Genomic DNA, 23,585 nt, shown 5'->3' with positions numbered 1-23,585 from the left:
CTGCAAGTATAAAGTTCTCCATATATTTTACCATCTTTGTCTTTCATTATAATTTTTTTTAATGGAACTATAACTTGCAATACAAGTCTAAACGATTCTTCTTCAACACAAATGAGTATAAAAAGTCAGAACAATCTCAACACAAAACTGGCTGGTTTAGCTTAACCATGTTGAAAGCACCGACTAATTTGTTAGTTTAACAATATCCTCATTAAAATAAGCACATAAAATTCATATCTTTATCCTTAACAAGCTAAAAAAAAATACAACATAGTTATTTGTCTATCTCAATATAAACAGTTTCTCCAGGGAAGCATATTGAAAGCAAATCTGCCAGATTACAAAATAATTGTGCTGTCTGCCTTTTTAACAATTAATCCAACTCTTATATCCCTATTGCTCTAGAAAAAACTTAATATAACCCCAAAATCTCACTTAACCTTTAAAAAATCACATATCTGTTCTTATTAAGAGTTCCATACCCAACTAGATCAAAACTAGATCAAAAGCTTACTGAAAAGAAGAGAAGCAAGCAGTTGGGCGTTCATCTCTTTTTGCTGTATTGGCAATAACGATGGGGGGAGCTTCGGGGCATACATGGAGAACAGGAACAGCTGCCACTGTGCCCCTGTCTTGCTGTAAAAGCCCTATGCCGAAAGGAGACCCCTTCAGGGTCTCTTTGGGGGTGTCACATCCGTGACACCCCTCCACCTGCCTGATTCAGAGGGGCCGCAGGCAGGAGAACCTGCGGACCCTGCTGAGCTCAAGGTGACGTAGCCCGGAAACCTCCACCCTGAACAATTTAGTGTCATCTGCAAACTTAGCCATTTCACTGCTTACTCCCAACTCCAAATCATTTATGAACAAGTTAAAGAGCATGGGATCCAGTACTGAGCCCTGCGTCACCCCACTGCTTACCGTCTTCCACTGCGAAGACTGCCCATTTATACTCACTCTGTTTCCTATTAATTAGCCAGTTTTTGATCCACAAAGGGACTTGTCCTTTTACACCATGACTCTTGAGCTTACTAAGGAGCCTTTGATGAGGAACCTTATCAAAAGCTTTCTGGAAGTCAAGGTAAACAACATCTATTTGGTTCCCTTTGTCCACATGTTTGTTCACCCCCTCAAAGAAATGTAACAGGTTAGTGAGGCAAGATCTTCCCTTATAGAACCCATGCTGAGTCTTCCTCAATAACTTGTGTTCATCAACGTGCCTACTCATTCTGTCTTTGATAATGATTTCTACCAACTTTCCCGTATTGAAGTCAGACTGACCAGCATGTAATTTCTAGGATCTCCTCTGGAACCCTTTTTAAAGATGGTAGTGACATTTGCTACCTTCCAGTCCTCAGGAACGGAGGCAGATTTCAATGAAAGATTACATATTTTGTCAGGAGATCCACAAATTCACCTTTGAGTTCTTTCAGAACTCTTGGATGTATGCCGTTTGGACCTGGTGACTTATTAGTTTTTAATTTGTCTATCAGTTGTACGACTTCCTCTCTTGTCATCTCAGTCTGACTCAGGTCTTTAACACCCCTTCCAAAATTAGCGGTTCTGGAGCGGGCAAACACTTCTCATCTTCCACAGTGAAGACGGAGGCAAAAAATGCATTCAGTTTCTCAGTCATTTCCTTATCCTCCGTAAGTAATCCTTTTACCCCTTGGTCATCCAAGGGCCCCACTGCCTCCCTGGCTGGTTTCCTGCTTCTAATATATTTGAAGAAATTTTTATGGTTGGTCTTTATGTTTTTTGCAATATGCTCCTCATGGTCCCTTTTTGCCTGCCTGATCACAGTCTTGCATTTGATTTGCCACAGCCTGTGTTCCCTTTTATTAATCTCACTTGGACTAGCTTTCTACCGCTTAAAGGAATCCTTCTTACCTTTTACAGCCTCCGTAACTTTGTTTGTTAACCATGCAGGCTTTTTCTTATACCTATCTGTGCCTTTCCTAACTTGTGGTATACATTTTATCTGTGCTTCTAGGATTGTAGTTTTAAATAGCCTCCAAGCTTCCCCAAGGGTTTTGACTGCATTTACCTTTCCTTTCTGTTTCCTCTTCACATGCTTCCTCATCTCAGAGAATTTTTCCCTTTTAAAGTTAAAAGTTGGTGTGCTGGTCTTTTGGGGCAACTCCCTGTTTATACCATACCATACCAAACCTTTAATGGCATAATAGATTCAGATAAAAATACACAGAATATAAAAATTTAAACATTGGAGATAAAATCAAAATAAAACCGAGCTTACAGATACATTCAAACATGCTCAGAATTAAATTTAAGGATGTCAGCCAGAAATTTTGCCACAGCCTCACTAACCACCCCCTCAGTATCACTCAATAAATAATAACAGGGTGGCAGAATAGACAAATCTGGAGAAAAAGAAAGCTTGCCAAATAAATCTTTACGGAGGTTATGGTAAAAAGAACAATCAAGCAATATATGCTGGATTGAGTCAGGGGTATTCGCTCCACAGGAGCAAAGTCTGTCGGCTAAAGGGACTCGCTGATATCTCCCTTGTAAAACTTTGGAGGGAAACGCGTTTAGTCTGGCCAACATAAATGCCCTGCGATGACTTGGAGTGGTTAGGTCTGATAGATAATTGGGCATTTTGCCACAAAAAGCATAAAGACCTAAGGAAGCTGGAGAGCAAGTATAAGGGAGAGTTGGCCGTAATTTCGTTTCCTCCAATTCCCACAGTCTCAGTTTAATACATCTGAAGATATATGACTCTTCAGAGGTAGAAAAATCATCTACCTCTAACCCCAATTGATTGAGTTTAGACAGAAGCACTGCTGTCCAGGACGAAATATATGGGTCTCTTTTCATACAATCAAGAAGGCTGTTGGGATCTGTTCTAAAATGAATTTTGAGCCAGAATTTAAACACTGCAATCCAGGCTTTTGTCTCCACCAAAGACTGACCCACTTCAGAGCAGAGAGCAAAGTAGGACACACATTTTGGCAAACCAAGAATTTGTCTAAAGAATGAGGCTTGAATGCCCTCCACTTTCCTGGTAAAAGCTGAGATCCATATAGGGATACCATAGAGGATTTGGGCAAGCGTTTTGGCTTTGAATACTTTAATAGCTGCTGGAACTAATTGGTTGCCCCTTGCAAAGAAAAACTGTTTAATTTGAGCAGCTGAACACTTAGCCAAGTTGATGGTGTTGTTACGATGTGAAACCCAGCTTAACTTGTGGTTAAAAGTGATCCCCAAGTATTTAAATTTTTTTGTTTGCTCGATTGTTGAATTGCCAATAAACCATCTCTGTGGGCCCCAGCAATTTGAAAAGACAACTACTTTAGATTTGGTATAATTGATAGTAAGTGAATTACAATTACAGTAGTCATAAAAGGCGTTCAAATACCTTTGCAGGCCCACTCTTGTACAAGAGAGGATGGTAGTGTCATCGGCATAAAGTAATAAGGGGACCGCTCGGCCTGCAAGTTTAGGCGGATGACCATTGATAGGGGTCAAAAATTGTGCCAGGTCAGTTAAAAATAAATTAAAAAGATGTGGGGCCAGCACACAACCTTGTTTTACCCCCTTTAACACTGGGATTTTACTAGTCAAGTCACTGCTAGAAGAAAATTTCACTTGGCAAAAGGTATTAGAATGAAGTTTCCTCAAGAGAAACAGCAAACGAGGGTCCATTCCCAGGTAACCAAGCTTGATCCATAGTTGGGCTCTATCTATTGAATCAAAAGCACCCTTCAAATCGATGAAGGCAGCATATAATTTTTTTGACCCGGTATGCATATATTTTTCAGCAAGGAAGGCCAGAGTGCAGCAGTGATCCATAGCAGATTTGCCTTTGGAGAAGCCAATCTGTTCAGGACCTATGATGTTGCCTAGGCGCATCCAGTCAGTTAATCGGAGTTCTAAATGTTTTGCATACAATTTGCCCACTATAGATAATAAACTAATGGGGCGGAAGTTTTCTGGTAACTCCAACCCCCCCTTTTTGTATATTGGGATAATTATAGAGTCAAGCCAAGAGTCAGGGATGGAGCCATGCAGATCGATAAAAGAGAACAATTTTGCAAGGGGCAAGAGCCACCAATCGGCAAACTTTGTGAATACCTCAGCGGGAAGGCCATCAGGGCCAGGTGCTTTACCCGCTTTTAAATCCTTCAATAACTCACTGATTTCCTCTAGAGTTACTGGAGGCCAGACCGGCATATCAGTAACTGAGGGGTTTGCTAAGATAGGAGGGGATACACATGGGGCAGCAAAAATGTTAGAGAAGTAATCAACCCATGTTTGCTCAGAGATATTTGGGTCAGTAACAGAATTGTTTTTTAGATTACCTGAAATGATTCTCCAGAAGGCCTTATTATCTTCACATGCTTCCTCATCTCAGAGAATTTTTCCCTTTTAAAGTTAAAAGTTGGTGTGCTGGTCTTTTGGGGCAACTCCCTGTTTATACAAATGGTGAAATCAATAACTTTATGGTCACTGCTCCCAAGCAGTGCAATCACTTTTACATCTCTCACCAGGTCTTGGGCATTACTTAGAGGACCAAATCCAGGATCGCCCCACCCCTGGTAGGTTCTGTGACCATCAGCTCCATAGCACAGTCATTGAGAGCGTCTAGAAACTCAATCTCTTTCTCTTGACCAGAACACATATTGACCCAAACGATTTGCAGGCAGTTAAAATCACCTATTATGACACAGTTTTTACGTTAGGCCACTATCTTTAATCCTTCCATCATATTATAATCATCCTCTATCTTTTGATTTGGTGGGCGATAACAAACTCACATAGTTAAATTTCCTTTTGGTCCCTCTATTTCAACCCAAAACATTTCTAGAAGGGAATCTAATTCTCTGACCTCAGTCTTACTGGACTGTATACCCTCTCTTACATACAGAGCCACCCCAACTCCAACCCTTTCCTCCCTATCCTTCTGATATAATTTATATCCAGGAATCACCATGTCCCACTGATTCTCCTCATTCCACCAAGTTTCTGAAATTCCCACAATGTTTATGTTTTCCCCCAACACTAAACATTCCAACTCCCCAATTTTACTTCGAACACTTCAAACCATGGTGACTCGTCATGTTCAGAGGTAGACAGCCTCTGAATACCAGTTCCAGGAGGGGACAAGTGGAGGGCCTCAGCCTCTATGCCCTGCTGCTGAACCTCCAGAGGAACTGGTTGGCCACTGTGTGAGACAGGTTGCTGGTCCAGATGGACCACTGATCTGTTCTAGCAGGGCTCTTCTCACATTATTATGTACTGCCAGTCTTCAGCAGTATAGCGTATTTTAAATTTCAAAAGACAAAATGATGTCCTTGCATTTCATTCCCAGAACTCCCTGCTATCACACTCACAGAAACCACACTCTGAAATCCTAACTTTTGAAGCTCTCCATGATAAGTTTTGCCTGGCACCGAGCCTTCACAACACAACCCTCTTTCAACAAAAGTCTAACAGTTATACAGAATGATTTTAAAAGAAAACAGTAATGTCAGAGCACGCGTATTGCTTCCAACAACAAAGGACAAGCGGAATCTGATTCAAGACACACAGCACACAGTGGTACTGTTGACTCAGGTCAACATTCTAGGTTTGCCAAGGCCAGGATTTGCAATTTTATGAAACAAACATTCTAATCCAGCATGTTTTCAACTATGATAGCAAAACACCATTGGGGGAGGGGGGGAGGACAGCATGGGTGGTTTAGCCAGATGGGTGGTTTAGCCAGATGAATCATAGAATCACAGAGTTGGAAAGGGTCGATTCAGGCTGTCTAATCACACCCCCAGGATCGGCCTAGAGCATCCCTGACAAGTCACTGCTTAAAGACTGCCAGTGAGGGGGAGCTCACCACCTCCTTAAGTAGCTGATTCCACTATACTGTAAAAAAAAAACCTGAAAAAAGTTTTTCCTAATATCCGGCTGGTACCTTCCTGCCTTTATTATTGCGAGTCCTCTCCTCTGCTGCCAAGAGGAGCAGCTCCCTGCCCTCCTCTAAGTGACAGCCTTTCAAATACTTAAAGAGAGCAATCACGTGATATGATAACCATCTTCAAGTACATGAAGGGCTGACACCTAGAGGATGGTGGGGAGTGGTTTTCTGTTGCCCCAGAAGGTCGGATCAAAATCAACAGGTTGAAATTAAACCAAAAGTTTTCAACTCAACATTAGGAAGAACTTCATATTTTTATCCAATCCCCTCTTGAAGCTGGCTATGCTTGTAGCCGCCGCCACCTCCTCCTGTGGAAGTGAATTCCACATGTTAATCACCCTTTGGGTGAAGATGGTGGGCTCTCCTTCTTTGGAGGCTAGATGGCCATCTGACAGCAATGCTTATCCTGTGAACTGAGGCAGGGCATGAGAAGGAAAGCAGGAAGGGTTGCATCAGTGCTTCATTCTCGTGACCATTGTTACATGCCCAGGGAAATGCCACTTTGAGATCAGGCAGCAATTTTTCTCCAGGCAAGTTTTGCCAGGGATTCTGGAGGGTTGTTGTTGTTTTTGTCATCTTCTGGGCTTGGAGCAGGGGTCCCTAGGGGTGGGGATATTTATGAATTTCCTAATAGTGCAGGGGATTGGACTAGATGACCCTGGAGGCCCCTTTCAACTCTATGATTCTATGTCCCCCCTTCAACCTTCTTTTCTCCAGACTGAACATTCCCAAATCCCTATGCTGGATTTACTCCAGGTTACAGTTCGTCATCTAAAGTCATTAGGCAGGGGTTTGTTTTTTTAAAAATAAATTTAAAAGCCACTTGTGCAACTGCCCAGATAAATGCACATACTAAAACACACATAACTTAGGGCCATGATACCAGTTTCCTTGTAAACAAGCAGAAGAAAAGTCAAAACCCAGTCCAGCAGTCCCTTAGAAGCCAACACATTTTCAGGGTACGGTCTCCTAAGGTGACAGTTGGTCTCTAAGGTGATACTACTGGACTTGAAACTAGTGCTTCTATTACAGACTAGAATGGCGATGCTCTGAAACTAAGCACAAAAATGGTGCTTAGCATTTCCAAAGGCCTGCCAGAACACAGAGGTTTATACCATCATCCTAAAACCAATAAAGATGGCACCAGGTGGGCCTGCACAGGAAAGGTATCCCTAAGCCCCAACATCATAATACAGAAGGCACCACTGCACATCTTTCTAGTACGAGCCTGACCAAGAGTACAAAGTGGAACAAGTGCTGTAAAACAAAACAGCATTTCTGCAGCAGCTACATTTGGATTACTAAAGAAATTAAAATGCTGGAAGATTAGCAGGCCAATAATATTATCAGATTTATGTTTTCTGCTCTAATGGTTTCTAAGCTCATTTTGTGGGATGAAATGTTTTGAGGTAGAAAATCAAGGCCCAGGAATTTCTGTCCGAGGCTGCAAGCAGCAAGCTCCATGAACTACAGTGGGAACAACTAAGTAAGCAACAGGATATTCACTAAACCGTCTTAATAGAGGCTGGGTTGACAATGAAATTTCCCCAGGGCAACATTCACCAAAAGGACTAAATCAAAAAGGTTCAGAAGGAAAATATTTTTTCCCCAAGTTGATGGTTCCTTTTCACTGCAACAACAAAAATGAACCTCGCCCAGTGGCAACATAACTGCAGTTTCCTGTGAAGACACACCAGAAGGAACAAGCCATTGCTGCATTCTGCCCAAACAGGGCTCTAATATCCACAATGCAATTCTGTCTAACAACTGTCCAAAGCCAAAATCAAAATACTTCAGGAAAAAATGTTCCAAGTGTTCTGTGGTGAACTAGGTCAAGGCTTTGAGCCAGTTTGGTAAAGTGGTTAAATGCACAGACTCTAATCTGGAAGAGCCAGGTTTGATGCCCCACTCCTCCACATGCAACGGCTAGTGTGACCTTGAGTTAGACACAGTTCTTGAAAGAGCTCTCAAAAGCAGTTCTCTGAGAGCTCTCTCGGATCCACCTACCTCACAGGGTGTCTGTTCTGGGGAGAGGAAGGTGACTGTAAACCACTCTGAGTGAAGGGCAGGGTATAAATCCAATTTCTTCTTCTATATTAATGTTTTACACACATGCATGATGTAATTTCAAGTATTTGTTTACACACTGCAAATATTCCTACAGCAAATTCCATAGGCAAGGCTAAATCTAAAGCTGCTTTGTACCACATCAGTGACCTGTCTAACTCAGTATTACCAACTACTTTGCCAGGCAACTAGGGCTCATGCAGGGTTTTTTTCCTAACATCCACCAACCAAGATCAAATTACATGTAAGGACTGATCTCAGGATGTTATGCATTGATAGAATCTCAGAACTGGAAGGGGCCATACAGGCCATCTAGTCCAACCTCCTGCTCAATACAGGATGAGCCTAGACTAGAGCATCCCTGACAACTGTTTGTCCAGCCACGGCTTAAAGACTGCCAGTGATGGGCAGCTAAGCACCTTCCCAGCAGGAGTTATACCACAGAGCCATAGCCTCTTCTCCATCCCCCAAGACCAACGATATGTCCCTAACTTGGTTATTATCACACCAACACTCCACTTTTCTTATGCCAATTCAGCTTTGCTGGTATTAGTCACAGATGATAAGAGACTAGAATCTGGCACTTTTGATTTGTACATTCAGTGACTCATCTCATTCAAAATCTTGCCTGAGATGGCAGCAAGCATAACAGCAGATGCTTAACAGATATTTCTTAAAACTGCCCTCAAAGCATTTACAAGTGGGGAGATGGTTTCTTCATTAAGATTTGTGTGAACAGCTTTATTCCAATTTATTTAAAACAAAGAAAACCTAAGGAGGTATGTTGCAGATACTGGTTTTGCTCTATTTAATGAAAAATAACAGGCCTGCTTATTATTTGTTTTACTACTAATGCCATGAAGGAATCTTATCATGGAATATCACTGGCAAATATCAAGAAGATAACTGTATAATCATTTTTAGCAGCAGGGCACTGTGGATATTTTTAAGCAAGGCTCAGCATGGGTAATTAACTGATGTTCTCAAACTAGAGCATCCAATGCTTTCTTGGGCATAATCTCCATTAGACTCAGTGGAACTTCTCAGTTAAGTGAGCAAAAAAACAGGCTCCGAGACAAACACCTCCACTTTGCTGGCTAGAGTAGCTGGACTACATCACAGTCATCTAGCAACCTGACGTATACAAAACATTCTAAAGTGTTGAATGGGAAAGACAGGGCTTTATCTTACACTCACCTTTGATAATCAGCTAACATATCACATTTAATAAAACACGACTTGCCTTACAAGCAATTTGCGCACTCCAACTCTTGGTTAGCTGTGCACCGTATACTACATACGCACACATATATATGCTGATCAGTTAATAGTTATAAAAGATCCATCTCAGTTACTTGGGCCCCAAGCTGATTTTGCACAATAAAACTATGTTATGAAGACTTTTTAACCACTGTACCGTGCCTGAATATTTGGGCCAAATTTTAACAGTAAGAAGCTACTTCAAAAGCTGTATGGAAGAAAGTGAACAGCCTTCCTCAGAATATACCAACAAGCAGCAGGTCCAGCTATTTGAGCCTTATCTCTAACACTGAGAACAATAGTAGGAGGGGAAGATCTTCCACTGCACTCCTCTCCACAAATGCAAAGTTTCAGACTAGATGGCTTTTCCTTTGATGGGCCTTCCATTACCACTATAGTGACTTGGAACGTGAGGAGAGTGAAAGCTCTTCTTGTAGGAGATTAGCTACAAATAGATTATGGCAGCTTGCTAATGCAAAGAGAAAGCTTCAGTGCAAGAGGTTCCACCTGGAAAGCTATATGCAATGCTTCCTTTTAAGCTCATAATGTGATTTGCAGTGTTCTTTATACTGTCTGACGGCTAGTCGGTTCAAACTGGTACTGGAATTCTACTGAAACTGACCACAGACACATCTGCTCCAATGTAAAATTCAAAGAATCAGAGCACAATCTCCATAATACCTAATATATTGTATTTACTCAAGAGGAAGAATGGCCACCATAAAAACGTTTCTGCTTTACAAGCATCTTTACAACACCCCTCCCACCTTCCAACTGGGCTAAAAGGACTCAGATCTCCATTCTGACTTGTGTCTGATGAAGGTAGCTTTGACTCTAGAAAGCTTACACCCTGAACATCTTGTTGACCAGAGGTACTCCCAGACTCAAATCTAAATGTTACACATCAGACCCACATGGCTACTTTCTGTTACACATTTGTTAAAATTACTGTACAAAACTGTAACTTGTATGTGAATGTAAGACAGCCCCCCTTTTATTTAACACCTGGAAAAATAAAACTAGTCTTGCATTTGACTAAATACTGTAATGCCTTTTATTATGTGTCCCCATAAAAGGCCCAAACTGGCCTGATCTTGTCAGATCTCATAAGCTACACAGGTTCAGCTTGGTTAGTACTCGGATAAGGCCTCCAAGTACGTCCAGTGTTGATATGCAGAGGTTGCCAAACCACGTCTGTACATCTCTTGCCCTGAAAAATCCTCAGGGTTGCCATAAATTGACTTGATGGCACTTTCCACCATCACCAATGATGAAGGACACAAAATATATGTTGCTCTTTCTTTGATTCATCTGCACTGCATTCCTGTTAATGAGCATCTTGAAAGTATCAGCCCCCAAAATGTTACCAACTTTAAAGCCCCCAATGACCAGTGTGCAGCATATCCAAGGTAGCCATACAGATTTCCAGGTAATCTGAGAATGATATAGGGGAGGCTAGGCTCCTCCAGGCCCGTCTCAGATAGCCCTGGCTAGCCTGATCTCATGAGATATTGGAAGCTAAGCAGGGTTGGCCCTGAAAGGCACAAGACGCAGCAGCCAAGGTCTGATTCTGGTCACGGCCTGGAAGGAATACATCCTGGGAACCCTCTGTACACTGTCATGAGTTTCACAGAAACCTCTGAATAAATGCATAAGGCCCGGACAAACCTAGCAGGCAGCTACAGGAGCTAACTGCTCAGGAAATCCAAACTAATTCTATTCTAAAAAAAGACTCTCAAACAGGGGAAGGAGGATAGAATTTCTTCCCTGCACTTTCAGGCAACAAATTGAGACCAGTATATTCTACCCTTTATTATTTTCCTAACTCAGTCCTTTAGGCACTGGGGGAGGGGTGGGCTTGAGCTGCAATCAACATTAGTGCCCTGGAGCAAGGGTGCAGCAGAATTAGTTTTCCCTCCAAAGAGAGTAATACGGCTTGAGTGTGCCCTGGTTTAGCAAATATAGGGGAGAGACTGGGTTCTTGGTGGCACCCCAAACGTAGCATATGCTCCCAAGAACAGCCTGCCATGCAACACCCCTACTGAACCTCAGGAGGCAAACAAGCCTCTTAAATAATTTCAGCAGGCTTTTAATGGTCAAGCTACACGGCCTTTTATTATTTTAGTGTGTTTAATGATTTCCTAGTGTCAGATTACAGTTTGCATGTTGTCTTGAGAACGAATTCAGAAAGGCAGCAAAAGCATTATAAAAAAAAAATGCATGTATTCAGCTGAACCACAGTATCCCTGCCTGGATGGCAGCAATGCTTTATATTTTCATTACAAACCTCCAACCCTTGTTTTGTCACAACCTGAACTACCACACCAAGCCAGATGTATGTTAGCCCATGTTCCAGCTAAGGATCACCTTAACAGGATATGCCCAAGGAATCACAAACAAAGCAAATTCTACTTTTGCCACTCAGTTCCAGTTTTTAGTCAGGGAAAAAGAAAAAGGTTTTAAGTATTCTTGAGTCTGTGCACACACCTACTGATCACCTTGGGTTAACATTCACAGCCAGCCTTGTTCTTTTGCAAGGAAAATAAAAAGTTAAGCTGTTGATCGCAGCTGCAAAGTTTTCCCAGTTTTCTGAGGACACAAAAGACCAAGATTTCTAGGTTTACTGCCATTCCTGCCATACCACCTCAACACACTAAGAGTAGACTTGGAGGGGGTTAAGAACACGTCACCCAGGAGTGGATGAAACTGGATGGGACAAGAACAAGGAGCTAATCCTGGCTGGGAAGTGGTTTGGAGGGCAGGGGGTTGCTGGAAGGTAACAACGATAGGGAGTCCAGACCGGAATTTACAGGTCTCCGAGTTTCCAGAAGATCTGAAACAACCCAAATAGGATTGTTTTCAAACTGAACCCCAATATTTTAATTATTATTTTATCAAATTTATATTCCATCCTCCCCTAACTGGCTCAGGGCGGCTAATACATCCTTCCTTAGACAAAAGCATCACTAAACACCACAGGGGCTTCTTTCTAAAATAAACTTGCATAGGCTCTGGGCGACAAGACTGCAAGAACCCAGTCTTACAATACTCCCTTACAAGTAAAAAAGCCCACAGCACTTGCAGAAACTTACTTTCAATCAAATATTCACAGAGCACCGAGATCCCTTGTAAAGAAAAACCATAAGGAAACCCAGCTGGCTAAACTCGCTTTTGAGCAAAGCTTTCAAAAAAAAAAAAAATCCAATGACAGGTGTATTTAATCCTTTAATCCCTTTTGGACACAGGTCTTTAGGATTATCACCCCCCCTTCCTCAACCAGAAGGCAAAGAAGTCCCCCCTTTTCTCCCAAAATGTGGGTTCCTCCCCAATTGCATCGTCAATGCAATTTCAGGATAAGTAACATCATCCCCCATTCCCTTTAGCGAGAACAATTCCTCCAGCTCCAAACCCCCCCACCACCTTTGGGAAGAGAGGAACACAGTCTTCACCCCACCTCAGTTCTCCCCAGGAGGGAAGCCAGCCCGGGCCTCCCTTTCCCAGCGCTCACCCTTGACTTTGCCGAAGGTGCCCACGCCCAGCGTGTCCCCCAAGATGTAGTGCCCTATCTTCACCCGCCCGTGCTCATGTTTCTGTTTATCCGCCGCCGCCATCTTGCGCCAAGACCCGAGCCTGCGCATAAGCGAGCGAAGACAGAGCCGCTTCCCCGCCCACGGGGCGAACCAGTCGAAAGGCCAGCGGGAAGAGAAAAGGAGCGACTCAACCACACAAGCGCCCGCCCGCGTCAAAAACCCCGGAAGCGAACCTGAGCGGCTTGCGCGACTGCTTTGCGCACCTCCCTTCCTCGCCGCGGCGGGAGTGCTGTTGTGGGAGAAACCATTCTCCGAGGAAGGGGAAGAGAAGGGTCCATTCGGGACGGGGGGGGGGAGGATGGGAGGGAGAAGGAAGCTCTGAGAAATTAGTACTTGCGGTGTCTTGTGGCACCTTAAAGGTTAAATATGTTTTATTTCCACCCAAACCGCCACTGGGGGAAATTCAGATTTGGGTTTCCGTGAGGCAAAGCTCGACTGAATACCTCTCGCTTGTGAAGGCATAATAGGAAGTCATTTAAGAAAAATGAGTGCTTCTGGGCATGCGTAGAGTTCCTTATCAAATGGATATCAGCGTTAGCGCTGCCAACTTTTCTACTTCTGGTTCCATAGGGCTGTCAGTCACCAGTTGGGGCTTGGGGATTATCCAGGGTTAAACTGTTCTCCAGAGATGTTTCCCGGAGAAAACGGGTGTTGTACACGCTTGACTGTATATTATAGCTCACTGAAGTCTCCTTCCCAGACTTCCAGGTTTTATCCCCAATCTCCAGTTTTACAACCCGGAGTTGACAACCCTAAAATTTTAGTCTTCCTTCTGGGCAAATACAGTAAGTGGGACTACATGTGCCCCACTTGTGTTGTCTAAACTGGGATGCCCACTTAGGCGAAGTTAGCTCTAGTTCCACATGTGCAAAGTCTGGGCATATGCACAACCCTGGGTCAGCCCAGTAGCTACAGTGGAGCCTCGGGGGGAGGGCCCATCCTTTCAACCCCCCTTTCCAACTGTATGGCCCCTCCATTGGAGGGCCCCCAATCTGTCCCCTTTGCTCACCCCAACTCTGAGCACGTAGTAGCATTGTTGCTCGTCTGTTTGCTTTTTCCTCTCCCTTTTCCTAACAGCGTGCAAAGGGTGGTTAGCTTGTGGAACTCAAGGCAGTTTACAGAGCCCACCAAAGCAGGTGGCCACAAACAATAAATCCTGATGTGGGTCCCACCAAACATGAAATCCTGGCTACAGCCCTGCCTTGGGACAGATGCAAGCAAAGTTGGACAATTCTTTTCTCTTTTACGTCAGGTCTGCAGCTGAGGGAGCAGACTTAAAATGAATCAGAACAATGTGTTTTAATTCTCGTGGCCAAATCTGTTGACCCTAAAATTAGGAAAGCAGAGACTTCTCGATGCTGTGGGGACACTTAACAGCAAAAAAGAAAAAGAGACAAGAACAGAGGACAGAAAGCATTTAACTTGGCAGAATCAGGTGTAGCATTCATATTTATAAACCCAGTCTTTTTGAGTGTGTTGCTTGTTGTTGCTTCATTTTAAAGACAATTCCAAAGCCCTTATTACCAAAAAGCAGTAATCACCACCTTCATTAGTATTGTTTTAATCTCTTAACTCAAAGCTGCTGACCGTACAAATTCCCAGATCTGTTGATAAAGTCAGAAAAGTTCAATTCACTCTTGCAGTGATCATTAACTCCAGGGGGTGAAAACTCTTCCAGAAGTTACTTAACTGGTTGGAGATTCTGTTTTTGCTCTTCAGAGACATCAGTTTACCCAAGACACTATAAACATTTGGTGCAGCAGTTTGAAAATCTGCTTTAAACAGAACTTTTATACACTGAAGTAGTGCAGACTTTTAAAAGGGGGGAAGCCAATCCAATATTTATCAAATGAAATCAGAGGCACATCTTTACACTTTTCAAATTTAAAGGATATGTGGCTCCATCCTCACACCAGCAAGGGGATGGGGAATAACAGAGCTGGAAGTGGAAGGGTATACATCTTGCTGAGGCTTTATTAAAAAAAATGTACTGGTGTATTTGGCCTGTTACGATTCTGTGTTCCTACTGGGATTGTTATGTCTTTAGGCATTGAACAACAGCAAGACATTTTAATATTTCAGCTGCTGAATTTTAAGATCCACCCTGAATTTTAATTCATTTTTTACTGGTGGGCAGTAAGTGCTGTTTCATACTGCCAGCCACCGAAGTACTTGGAAGGACAAAGGGGGAAAAAACCACATAACATGTGACTATATACCCTTTCAAACCTTTTTTGACAGTAGCAAATGGATACTCTAAAGGCCAAGCGTTAATCGCAATGTGTTATTCCGTTCTACAGAATGCTACTACTCCAACCTTTGGTGTGAGATTTAAAAACATATTTAAAGTATTTATACCCTGCTTTATATTTGCAAGGAGCCCCGTGGCGCAGAGTGGTAAAGCTGCAGTACTGCAGTCCGAGCTTTTTGCTCACGACCTGAGTTTGATCCCAGTGGAAGCTGGGTTCACGTAGCCGGCTCAAGGTTGACTCAGCCTTCCATCCTTCCGAGGTTGGTAAAATGAGTACCCAGCTTGCTGGGGGGAAAGTGTAGATGACTGGGGAAGGCAATGGCAAACCACCCTATAAAAAAAAGTCTGCCATGAAAACATAATGATGCAACATCATCCCAGAGTCGGAAACAACTGGTGCTTGCACAGGGGACTACATTTACCTTTTTCATATTTGCAACCCCAAGGCAGCTAACCCTTCTAAATCTCCAGAAAGACCAATATACATGCATGGCTAGAAACGATAGCAAGCTAAAAGCCAACACTGTTAATAACATATCCTTTAAAAAAAACAATTTACCTTGCATTAAATGCCTTCTGGAATAGGACAGTGTTATTAGCCTTTGTTGAATGTGATGAAGGCATCTGGCACACCCACCCAGCAGGCCATTTCAGAGGGATGGACCTTCTGCAGAAGATGCCTGGGCTCCAGTTGTTGCTAGCAGGTCTCCCAGATCCTGATCCAACACTCTGCATTAGCTCTTGTTGGATTTACTGAATTTTTAATGTCATACGTTTTCTTGAAATCTGAGCTGATCCCTACCCCTTTCTTGGCCCAGGCCAGCTCAGTCTCATCAGATCTTGGAAGCTAAGTAGGGTTGGTCCTGGCCAGTACTTGGATGGGAGACCACCAAGGAAGCCCAGAGTTGCGAGACAGGCAAAGGCAAACCACCTCTTGCCTTGAAAATGCTACAGGGTCACCATAAATCAGGGGCAATTTTATGGCACTTCCCACATCCATTTCTCAAGCTTGACCCTGCTCCCCCCACACCCTTAAAGTCTTCATCCCTGGACTGCAGGCTGGCTGCTCCAAACCCACTTTAATACAACTGCCAGTCCTAAATCAAATTTGTTTACTGGCACAAGACATAGCTTCCTGAAGGTGTCCCTCTTAAAACTTCCACCCATCCCCAGGTCAAGCGATAAACTCACCCACTATTCTCAGTGGCTGGGGCTAGTATTAGGGATTTGGAAAATAGAATGCAACTCTTGTAGAGCTTAGAGAAGCACAGACACAACTTGATTCTTTTCAAATCTCTGCAAAGCTACAGAGATTCTGCCTTCTCCTCCCAAGTTGCGTGATGGGTAGGACAATGCCAGTTCAAGGTACTGAAGCCCCGTAAGTCTGTATTTTAAAGAGGGCAACCACATCAATATCTGGTCTCTAACAATGGAATTGGTTACAGTTGCCACCAGGAAAACACTAGATTGTTTTATACTTCCTGTACTACAAAACCTTCCAAAGTTCACTGGTGTTAAATAACAGATGCTATTGATTTTCAGTTTTCAACTCTTAGCATTTTTATCTGAGCAAGTCATGAATTGATCTTTTCCTAGCTGATGCTATGGCCAAACATAATTCATATCAGGGACTTGCCAAGCACTATCAGAAGAAAAGCATGCCGTTTTTCTCTTTAACAGCATACTGGATTTTCCAGTTCATGAAGCAGATAGTTTTATTTCGCAGCTTTGTATGGTATGAAGATTCATTTTTCTCTTGATGACTCAGTCTACACCACAAAGAGAAGTCCACTAAGCAATTATCTACATCTATGAAAAATATCAGAAATATTCTGTTTCAGAATCCCTAAAGTTACCCTATTTAAAACTCAGGTGCCACTGAAACTTTCTTCTGCTGCTTCAGACCAAAACAGCTGTCCCTTTGAACCTATTTAGAACACCTCCTGATGTATTCTCTCAATTTCAGAGCTCCAGAGTCATTATTTATGAACTTCAGTTATATAAATAAATGTATTGTGCTCCAGTCTCCAAACCCAGGAGACACAAGAGTTCATCATTCTAGATCCTGCTAGGAGTTATCTAATACAAATACCTCACAATCTTAAAATTCTCTTTACAGGTAGCATCTGAACTCATCTTCAAGGAGCTCAAGACATGACATCAAAAACATTAAATCAGAACATAACCATATGTTATGCTTTGTAGGTACTCAACACCTGGACATGAGTTTTCTCAAAACAAGTCTTCATATTATGAGCAAAAGAAACAAAACCGAGCCTCCCCCACCCCTGCCAGAGGACCCTTGCTAAGTATTTGGAGCTTGAAAATTATTCATTTTTCCCACACATCCTGAATGTTTTTCGCTGTCATGAGCCAAAACCTTGTTAGACATGTGCATTCACTTGCAGATGTGAATGCACACACTCAACCACTCCAAACAAAAGAAGGGGAACACAGATGCATTCCATAACATTGCAGAGCAGAGGAAAACAAGATCCACCCAAGAACCAACAAATGTAGTAGGTGCAGACTTTTCTCTCCGGCAGCTTTGTAGGTGTAGACCAATTTGGACAGTATCAAATGTACACATTATTTCCAATTCAGCAGATTCTAAACACAGAAAATTAACTTCCCTTCCTTACAGCCTTAGATACACTACTCAGATTCATCTCACTTTGTGAATCAAGCAGTTTATTTACTTCATTTATATCCTTTTTACCCAATGGGGACCCAAAGTGGTTTTTATCTTCCTCTCCTCCACTTAGGGGCCCTGTGATGCAAAGTGGTAAAGCAGCAGTACTGCGATCTGAACTCTCTGCTCATGACCTGAGTTCTATCCCAGCGAAAGCTGGTTCAGATAGCCGGCCCAAGATTGACTCAGCCCTCCATCCTTCCGAGGTCGGTAAAATGAATACCCAGCTTACTGGGGGGAAAGTGTAAAAGACTGGGGAAGGCAATGGCAAACCACCCCGGTAAAAAGTCTGCTGTGAAAACACTGTGAAAGCAACGTCATCCCAGAGTCGGAAATGATTGGTGCTTCCACAGGGGACCTTTCCTTTTCCCTCCACTGTACCCTCACAACAACCCTATGAGGTAGGCTAGGCCGACAGTGTGACTGGCCCGAGGTCATCCAGCAAGATTCCGTTGTACAATGGGAGATTCAGAGCTGGGTCTCCCAGATCCTAGTCTGACACTAACCACTGCAGTACCCTTGGCTCACTGAACTAAACTGTAGCGTGGTCCACACCCGATATGATTTGGACTTACTGCATTTTGCAATGTCATTCAATATAAAAATCAGAGTCTTCTGACCTCTTTGTATCTCTAACTGTACCTAACACTTCATAAGCCTGATAAACAAAGCTCTGATTCACTAGATTTTTAAAAATGCTGCAAGATTCTCATGGCTGCAGCAGAAATACATGGTTTTATAGCATTTTCATTAAGGCAAGCTGAATTTGGTTCCAAGAAAATCTCCAGTTACTCCAGCATTCTTCCAGAACAGTTACATTGATTGCAATGATACTGAACGCAGAACGCTTCAACTGATGAGCAGACTCCATGTCACAATATTGTGTATATGAACGTAAAGCACCTATGAACACCTCACTGAAAAATAAAAAGCCATCTATGATTTGCTCGTTCAGCAACTTGTATCATGATAACATCTGCAGCTTTATTTTCATTTCATTTCATTGAAGTATACCATATCAGTTTATCCAAATGAGCCTTTAACTAATTGTGGGTTTAAAAAAAAAAACAAATTTTGTATAGTTGTTCCCATAAAATTTCAGAGTGTGGTTTTTCACCAGGAACAATTTGCATAGTCAAATTTAGGGACACATTTCTGAATGATATGGGAGTACACACTGAGCAATACATAACGAAGACTACTTTTTCTTCCATAGAAGACACCATTTATTTTAATCAGACGATTGAGTCCTTAAGATGAGCTGGATGCTGCAACAGCAGCTCTCTTAGGCTTTGGCGCTGTCCCTTCACGGAATCCATTCCTGCATATAAAATACATAACAAGTCAGCATTATGCAAACTTTTGTAAAGTTTCCTTTTAATAAGTCTTATTCATTTGGTCAGCTTATCTCAGTTACAAGATGAAATCACTTATGAATTCATAAGTTCAGACATTTTTTTAAAGGAACATCACTGACAAGCTGCTGAACTCCACTTTTATTTGTGTCATGTCCATTACAATTTTGTCCAGTGCACTGGACATAAGATGCTGTTAGTTCTTCCATATTACTAGCAATGAGCATGTCATTGATTAGCTACTACAGCACCAGAGATACAAACAGAAAAACCCACTGACACTTCAAGAACGTAAGAGAAGCCATGTTGGATCATGCCAATGGCCCATCCAGTCCAACACTCTGTGTGTCACACAATGGCCAAAAAACCAGGCGTCATCAGGAGGACAATCAGTGGGGCCAGGACACTAGAAGTCCTCCCACTGTAGGCCCCTCCCCCCAAGCACCATCACTGCCCTAGTTCCAACAATACACCGTGGCTAACAGCCATTGATGAATCTCTGCTCCATATGTTTATCCAATCCCCTCTTGAAGCTGGCTATGCTTGCAGCCGCCACCATTTCCTGTGGCAGTGAATTCCATATGTTAATCACCCTTTGGGTGAAGAAGTACTTCCTTTTATCAGTTCTAACCTGACTGCTCAGCAATTTCATTGAATGTCCACGAGTTCTCATATTGTGAGAAAGGGAGAAAAGTACTGCTTTCTCTACCTTCTCTATCCCATTCATAATCTTATAAAACTTTCACCCTCAAGGCCTCCCTTCCGAATAAAACAGAAGACAAATAAAAGATCTGTGGGATGGTAATGGCAGTAGCACACCAATGGGCATTACAGTGTCTTTTAAACATGGACCATCTGTTGCAAACATTTTCAAATAATGGCAAAACAGTGATGCGGTTATAACTAAAATCAGTCTGAAGGAAAAGAAGCATACTATTTTCTTATTCATAGAGGCTCTGACTAAAACCCACTAAAAACTCACATCCCAGCAGTAGTCACATAAGAATATTCTCTAGAGAAAAGCCCTACATCATTTTGATGATCTAGTCTAATAGGTACAAAAAAAGCACCTATGTGTTGGTTGTAAAATCTGAGAACATGAATACAACTGTTTGTTTGGCCTCACTTTTCACATTTTCATTAAATTTCAATAGATGCAGCTGGGCAAGATTAGGTTATCAGATATATTTGGATGAATCCAATGAATTGTGAAAGGAATGAGCTTGCAGAATTTCCCTTCTCGTCCACAGCCACACAAGAGTTGATGCTGAGGGTTGGGGATCTCAAAAACAGAGCAGTGAGAGAGAAAACTAATAGAAATGATGTGCAAGTTCCAGGCTGTTTCCCAGGGAGGAGAAAGAAAGAGATCCACTCAGTGAACTCATTCTGATTACAATCCATTTGATACCATCTGGTCATCAATGCAACACACAATAGGTGTGAGATTACATTTTAAGATCCATGTCCCACTCCATTACAATACTATTACAATAATGTACTATTATACTGGATCTCAACTACTGTACCTGAATCTCCGGTAAACCTTTTTAAGATGCCTCATGCGTCCAGTCCCAGTAGTATTGCGCCTTTTGGCCTTAGCACTCCAATTATCTAGAAGACAAAAAGTAAATTCTACTGTTCATTACATTGAAGATAAAAGTAAACAAGCATCTATATTCCAGAAGTCTAGGGGGACAGGGAATACCATCTTTCTACAAAATGCTTCCATGTTATTTATTAAGCTCTCTTCCATACAAACAGTATTCCGCATTTACTTAAAATATTTACTAAAAGATTCTACTCATCCATTTGAAAACTCCGGCACTTACACTTTCTCTTGCGTTTAGCAGGATATCCGCATTTCCCACAGGTAGACTTCTGAAGATGGTAGGCCTTAGACCCGCAACGGCGGCACAAAGTGTGAGTCTTATTGCGGCGCTTGCCAAAGGAGGATGTTCCCTTAGTCTGAAATAATTGGGAAATTAGTTTAAATAAATGCTGTAATTACTGTTGTATTACTATGGCTTTTAATGCTATATCTTTCAATGCTAAAAGCATCTCTGTGAAGCACAGGTATTAAAAAATATGCCTTATAAAGTCTTGATCTCTGCTAAGAACTCATTAGAAGCAAAGTCTTTGTTCTCAATAATTTGCAAACTGGGGTACAATATTGGCCCACCTTATGAGCTTCCTGAAACAGGGCTGTTTCCAGTATTTCCACGAATTAAGCAAATTTACACATCAGATCTTTGTCATCTTCCCCAGCCACCACTAAATTCATCTTTCATCTCCCAAAATCTGTTCCTGCAGGTCAAAAGACCTTCAGAAGCAGAGTGGAATATGGGAGAGAGAAAGCTGCAACAATAATCAGTGGAAATAATTGTTCTCTGCTTTTAAATAGAGGAACAGGGCAATTTCTGCTGTTTCTCCCTCTTGCTAAAGATTTCTACCCCACATCCTACACTATTCCTGTAGATCCTCAAGCCTTCAGAAGCACCATGGGGTGTGTGTGACAAAAAGTGTCCCCGACAAACTGTCTTCATTCAGTGAAGGTCTGGATCAAATTTATGATGTATGTACATGAAGTTTTCTGTACACCTTTAAGTGTATTAAAAGCATGCTACTTCTATACAGAAGATACCAAAATATTTCACTGGATAGCTATTTTCAGGACAAAGCCTTCCATTTCCAATACTGTTTCCATGAAATGACTGAGTTCATAACTTTATGAAATATTTGCAAGGATCATCTCCTTTCATTCCCTTATTCTTCCCACTGCAATTTTAAAAAGCTGGATTTAATTTTTTGAAATTGCATGTACACTCTACCATCTGCAATAAAGTCGCAATAGATCTGTACAGCTTACTTCTAATCAAACATACACCTGATCAGGCTGTACTGCAATAGTCAGAACACCCGCTTTATTAAGAAATCATGAAGTATTTTAAACCAAAACAGAGCACTTCTTAAATCCTAAGGAAACAATTTGGAAATAACTAGTGGCACTGCCTTCCTAGAGTGTTTTGCCACAATCTTATTTATAAACACTGCCTCCCAGACCATTCATCATTAATTTTTCATCAAAAGTACTTAGCTTCAGTGTAAGCCGCAAAACTAAAGCCTAAAAAACCTATCAGTTATGTTAGTCTGTTGCAGCCAAAGCAAAAAAAGCCTTGCATCCCCTGACAACTTTGTCAGGGGCTACTTGCAAAATCAATGTCAACTCTTTAACGTGCCGCAAAACTCTTGTATCAACCGGTATAAGTAGTTTGCAATTACACACTTTAGGCTTAGACGCAGTACTAGAAAAGAGCGGCACAACAAGCTGCAAGGTGATTGGTGTAGAAGTGCATGGTTTATAACGCCCCCACCCATAATCACACCCCAGTGCTTTAAGGTTTGCTCTGAAACGAAGAGGAGGTGACATCTTAGTGCAGGAACGCAGTAAGATTCTTGACGACGGGCCCTTTAAGACAATGTCCATGCTCTTAGCCAGCACCATGCAGTTTCAGCTCACAGCCCGAGCCCCTCTCCTCGGCCAACAAGGCTGACAGGCCAAGAGAATTCTTGCAGGTCAGTGGCCTCGTTTTCGGACCCTATGAGAAGGGGCACTACCGAAGGACTTGGCGGGCTGCAGGCCCAGATGAATGAGACGCAGTTGCCGGTCGCTGACCGGCCACGTCGCCTCTGGGAGGGAGAAGAAGAAGGCAATATACGGCTCCCCGGTCTCAACTGGACCCAGACACAGTTTTCCTCAAGCTCACCCAATCCAAAAATATCAAACCGCCACGGATGGAAACAGATTCCACCCCAGCCCCTTCCTCACACTCACCATCTTCCCTCAGCCGCCAGGACGAAAGAGGAAAAACGCCGCCCCCACTTCCGCTATAATCCTAACCACGTTTCCGCCGAAAAAGGAGTGTGACAACTAAAGCGGTCCGGTGGTGTCCAAGCGGGAAGGAAAAAGGAGTGACACAAAGCCTCAGCTGTAGAAGAGAACGCTTTCTGTTTCTATGGTAACAAGAAGCCGGCTTGGCCCGTCGGATGACGTCACCGAGCTCGGACAGTCGCGGGGCGGAGAGGGAGCTAATTTTCCGCGCAAGACTTGAAAGTTTACAGCGCCGCCTTTCCCTCCCCACTCCCAGCTCCACCTTTTGTCACCACTGCAGTTTTTCTGAGTACTGATGAAGGATTAGGCTGACTGAGTTCGTTTGGCCCATAGGCTATCATTGTCTGTATTACTAATAAATAGTGGCATGACAGATAGTAGTGGCATGACACACTGGAATTAGCAGCTCTGCCAAACCTAATACACTTTTAAAAGACCATTTTGATTAATACAAGCTTAAAAGCTTGAATTTATCAGGAGCCATGATGTGGTACTCTAAAGACTAATATTGTTATTCCAAAATAACAACTAGTTTTACTGAAATTGTTCTGC

The 23,585-nt window shown here is 42.5% G+C and overlaps 2 protein-coding genes and 1 non-coding gene across 3 annotated transcripts in view; all 3 read right to left on the bottom strand.

Moving 5' to 3' along the window:
• The window catches only part of PRKAA1 (protein kinase AMP-activated catalytic subunit alpha 1), a 38,346-nt gene extending 25,331 nt beyond the window's left edge, over nt 1–13,015 (bottom strand). Inside the window, exon 1 of the mRNA XM_060236046.1 lies at nt 12,765–13,015. Coding sequence (XP_060092029.1) covers nt 12,765–12,894 — 130 coding nt within the window. The 5' untranslated portion in view covers nt 12,895–13,015. The remainder of the gene's footprint in view (nt 1–12,764) is intronic.
• Nucleotides 13,016–18,991: 5,976 nt separating this feature from the next.
• On the bottom strand, nt 18,992–23,273 carry RPL37 (ribosomal protein L37). The gene is made up of 4 exons (XM_060236047.1): nt 22,977–23,273; nt 20,974–21,109; nt 20,671–20,755; nt 18,992–19,110 (listed from the first exon to the last, which is right to left on the bottom strand). Exons 1-4 carry the CDS (start codon nt 22,977–22,979, stop codon nt 19,041–19,043), a joined length of 294 nt encoding a protein of 97 aa, XP_060092030.1. The 5' UTR covers nt 22,980–23,273; the 3' UTR covers nt 18,992–19,040.
• Nucleotides 19,191–19,271, bottom strand: LOC132570670 (small nucleolar RNA SNORD72). The gene has a single exon (XR_009555369.1). It is a non-coding gene; the product is annotated as a small nucleolar RNA SNORD72 (small nucleolar RNA).
• Nucleotides 23,274–23,585: the final 312 nt, after the last annotated feature.

The sequence above is a fragment of the Heteronotia binoei genome, chromosome 4 (assembly GCF_032191835.1).
Source record: "Heteronotia binoei isolate CCM8104 ecotype False Entrance Well chromosome 4, APGP_CSIRO_Hbin_v1, whole genome shotgun sequence".
NCBI classification, from domain to species: Eukaryota; Metazoa; Chordata; class Lepidosauria; order Squamata; family Gekkonidae; genus Heteronotia; species Heteronotia binoei.
The sequence above is the reverse complement of the archived record's forward strand: the minus strand, read 5'-3'. Positions and strand labels throughout refer to the sequence as shown.

Coding starts and splice junctions, on each gene's coding strand:
- RPL37 (XM_060236047.1), bottom strand. Junction 20,756..20,973: donor TGCTAAACGCAAGAGAAAGT/GTAAGTGCCGGA, acceptor TTTGTCTTCTAG/ATAATTGGAGTGCTAAGGCC. Junction 19,111..20,670: donor AAGGTTTACCGGAGATTCAG/GTACAGTAGTTG, acceptor TTTTATATGCAG/GAATGGATTCCGTGAAGGGA.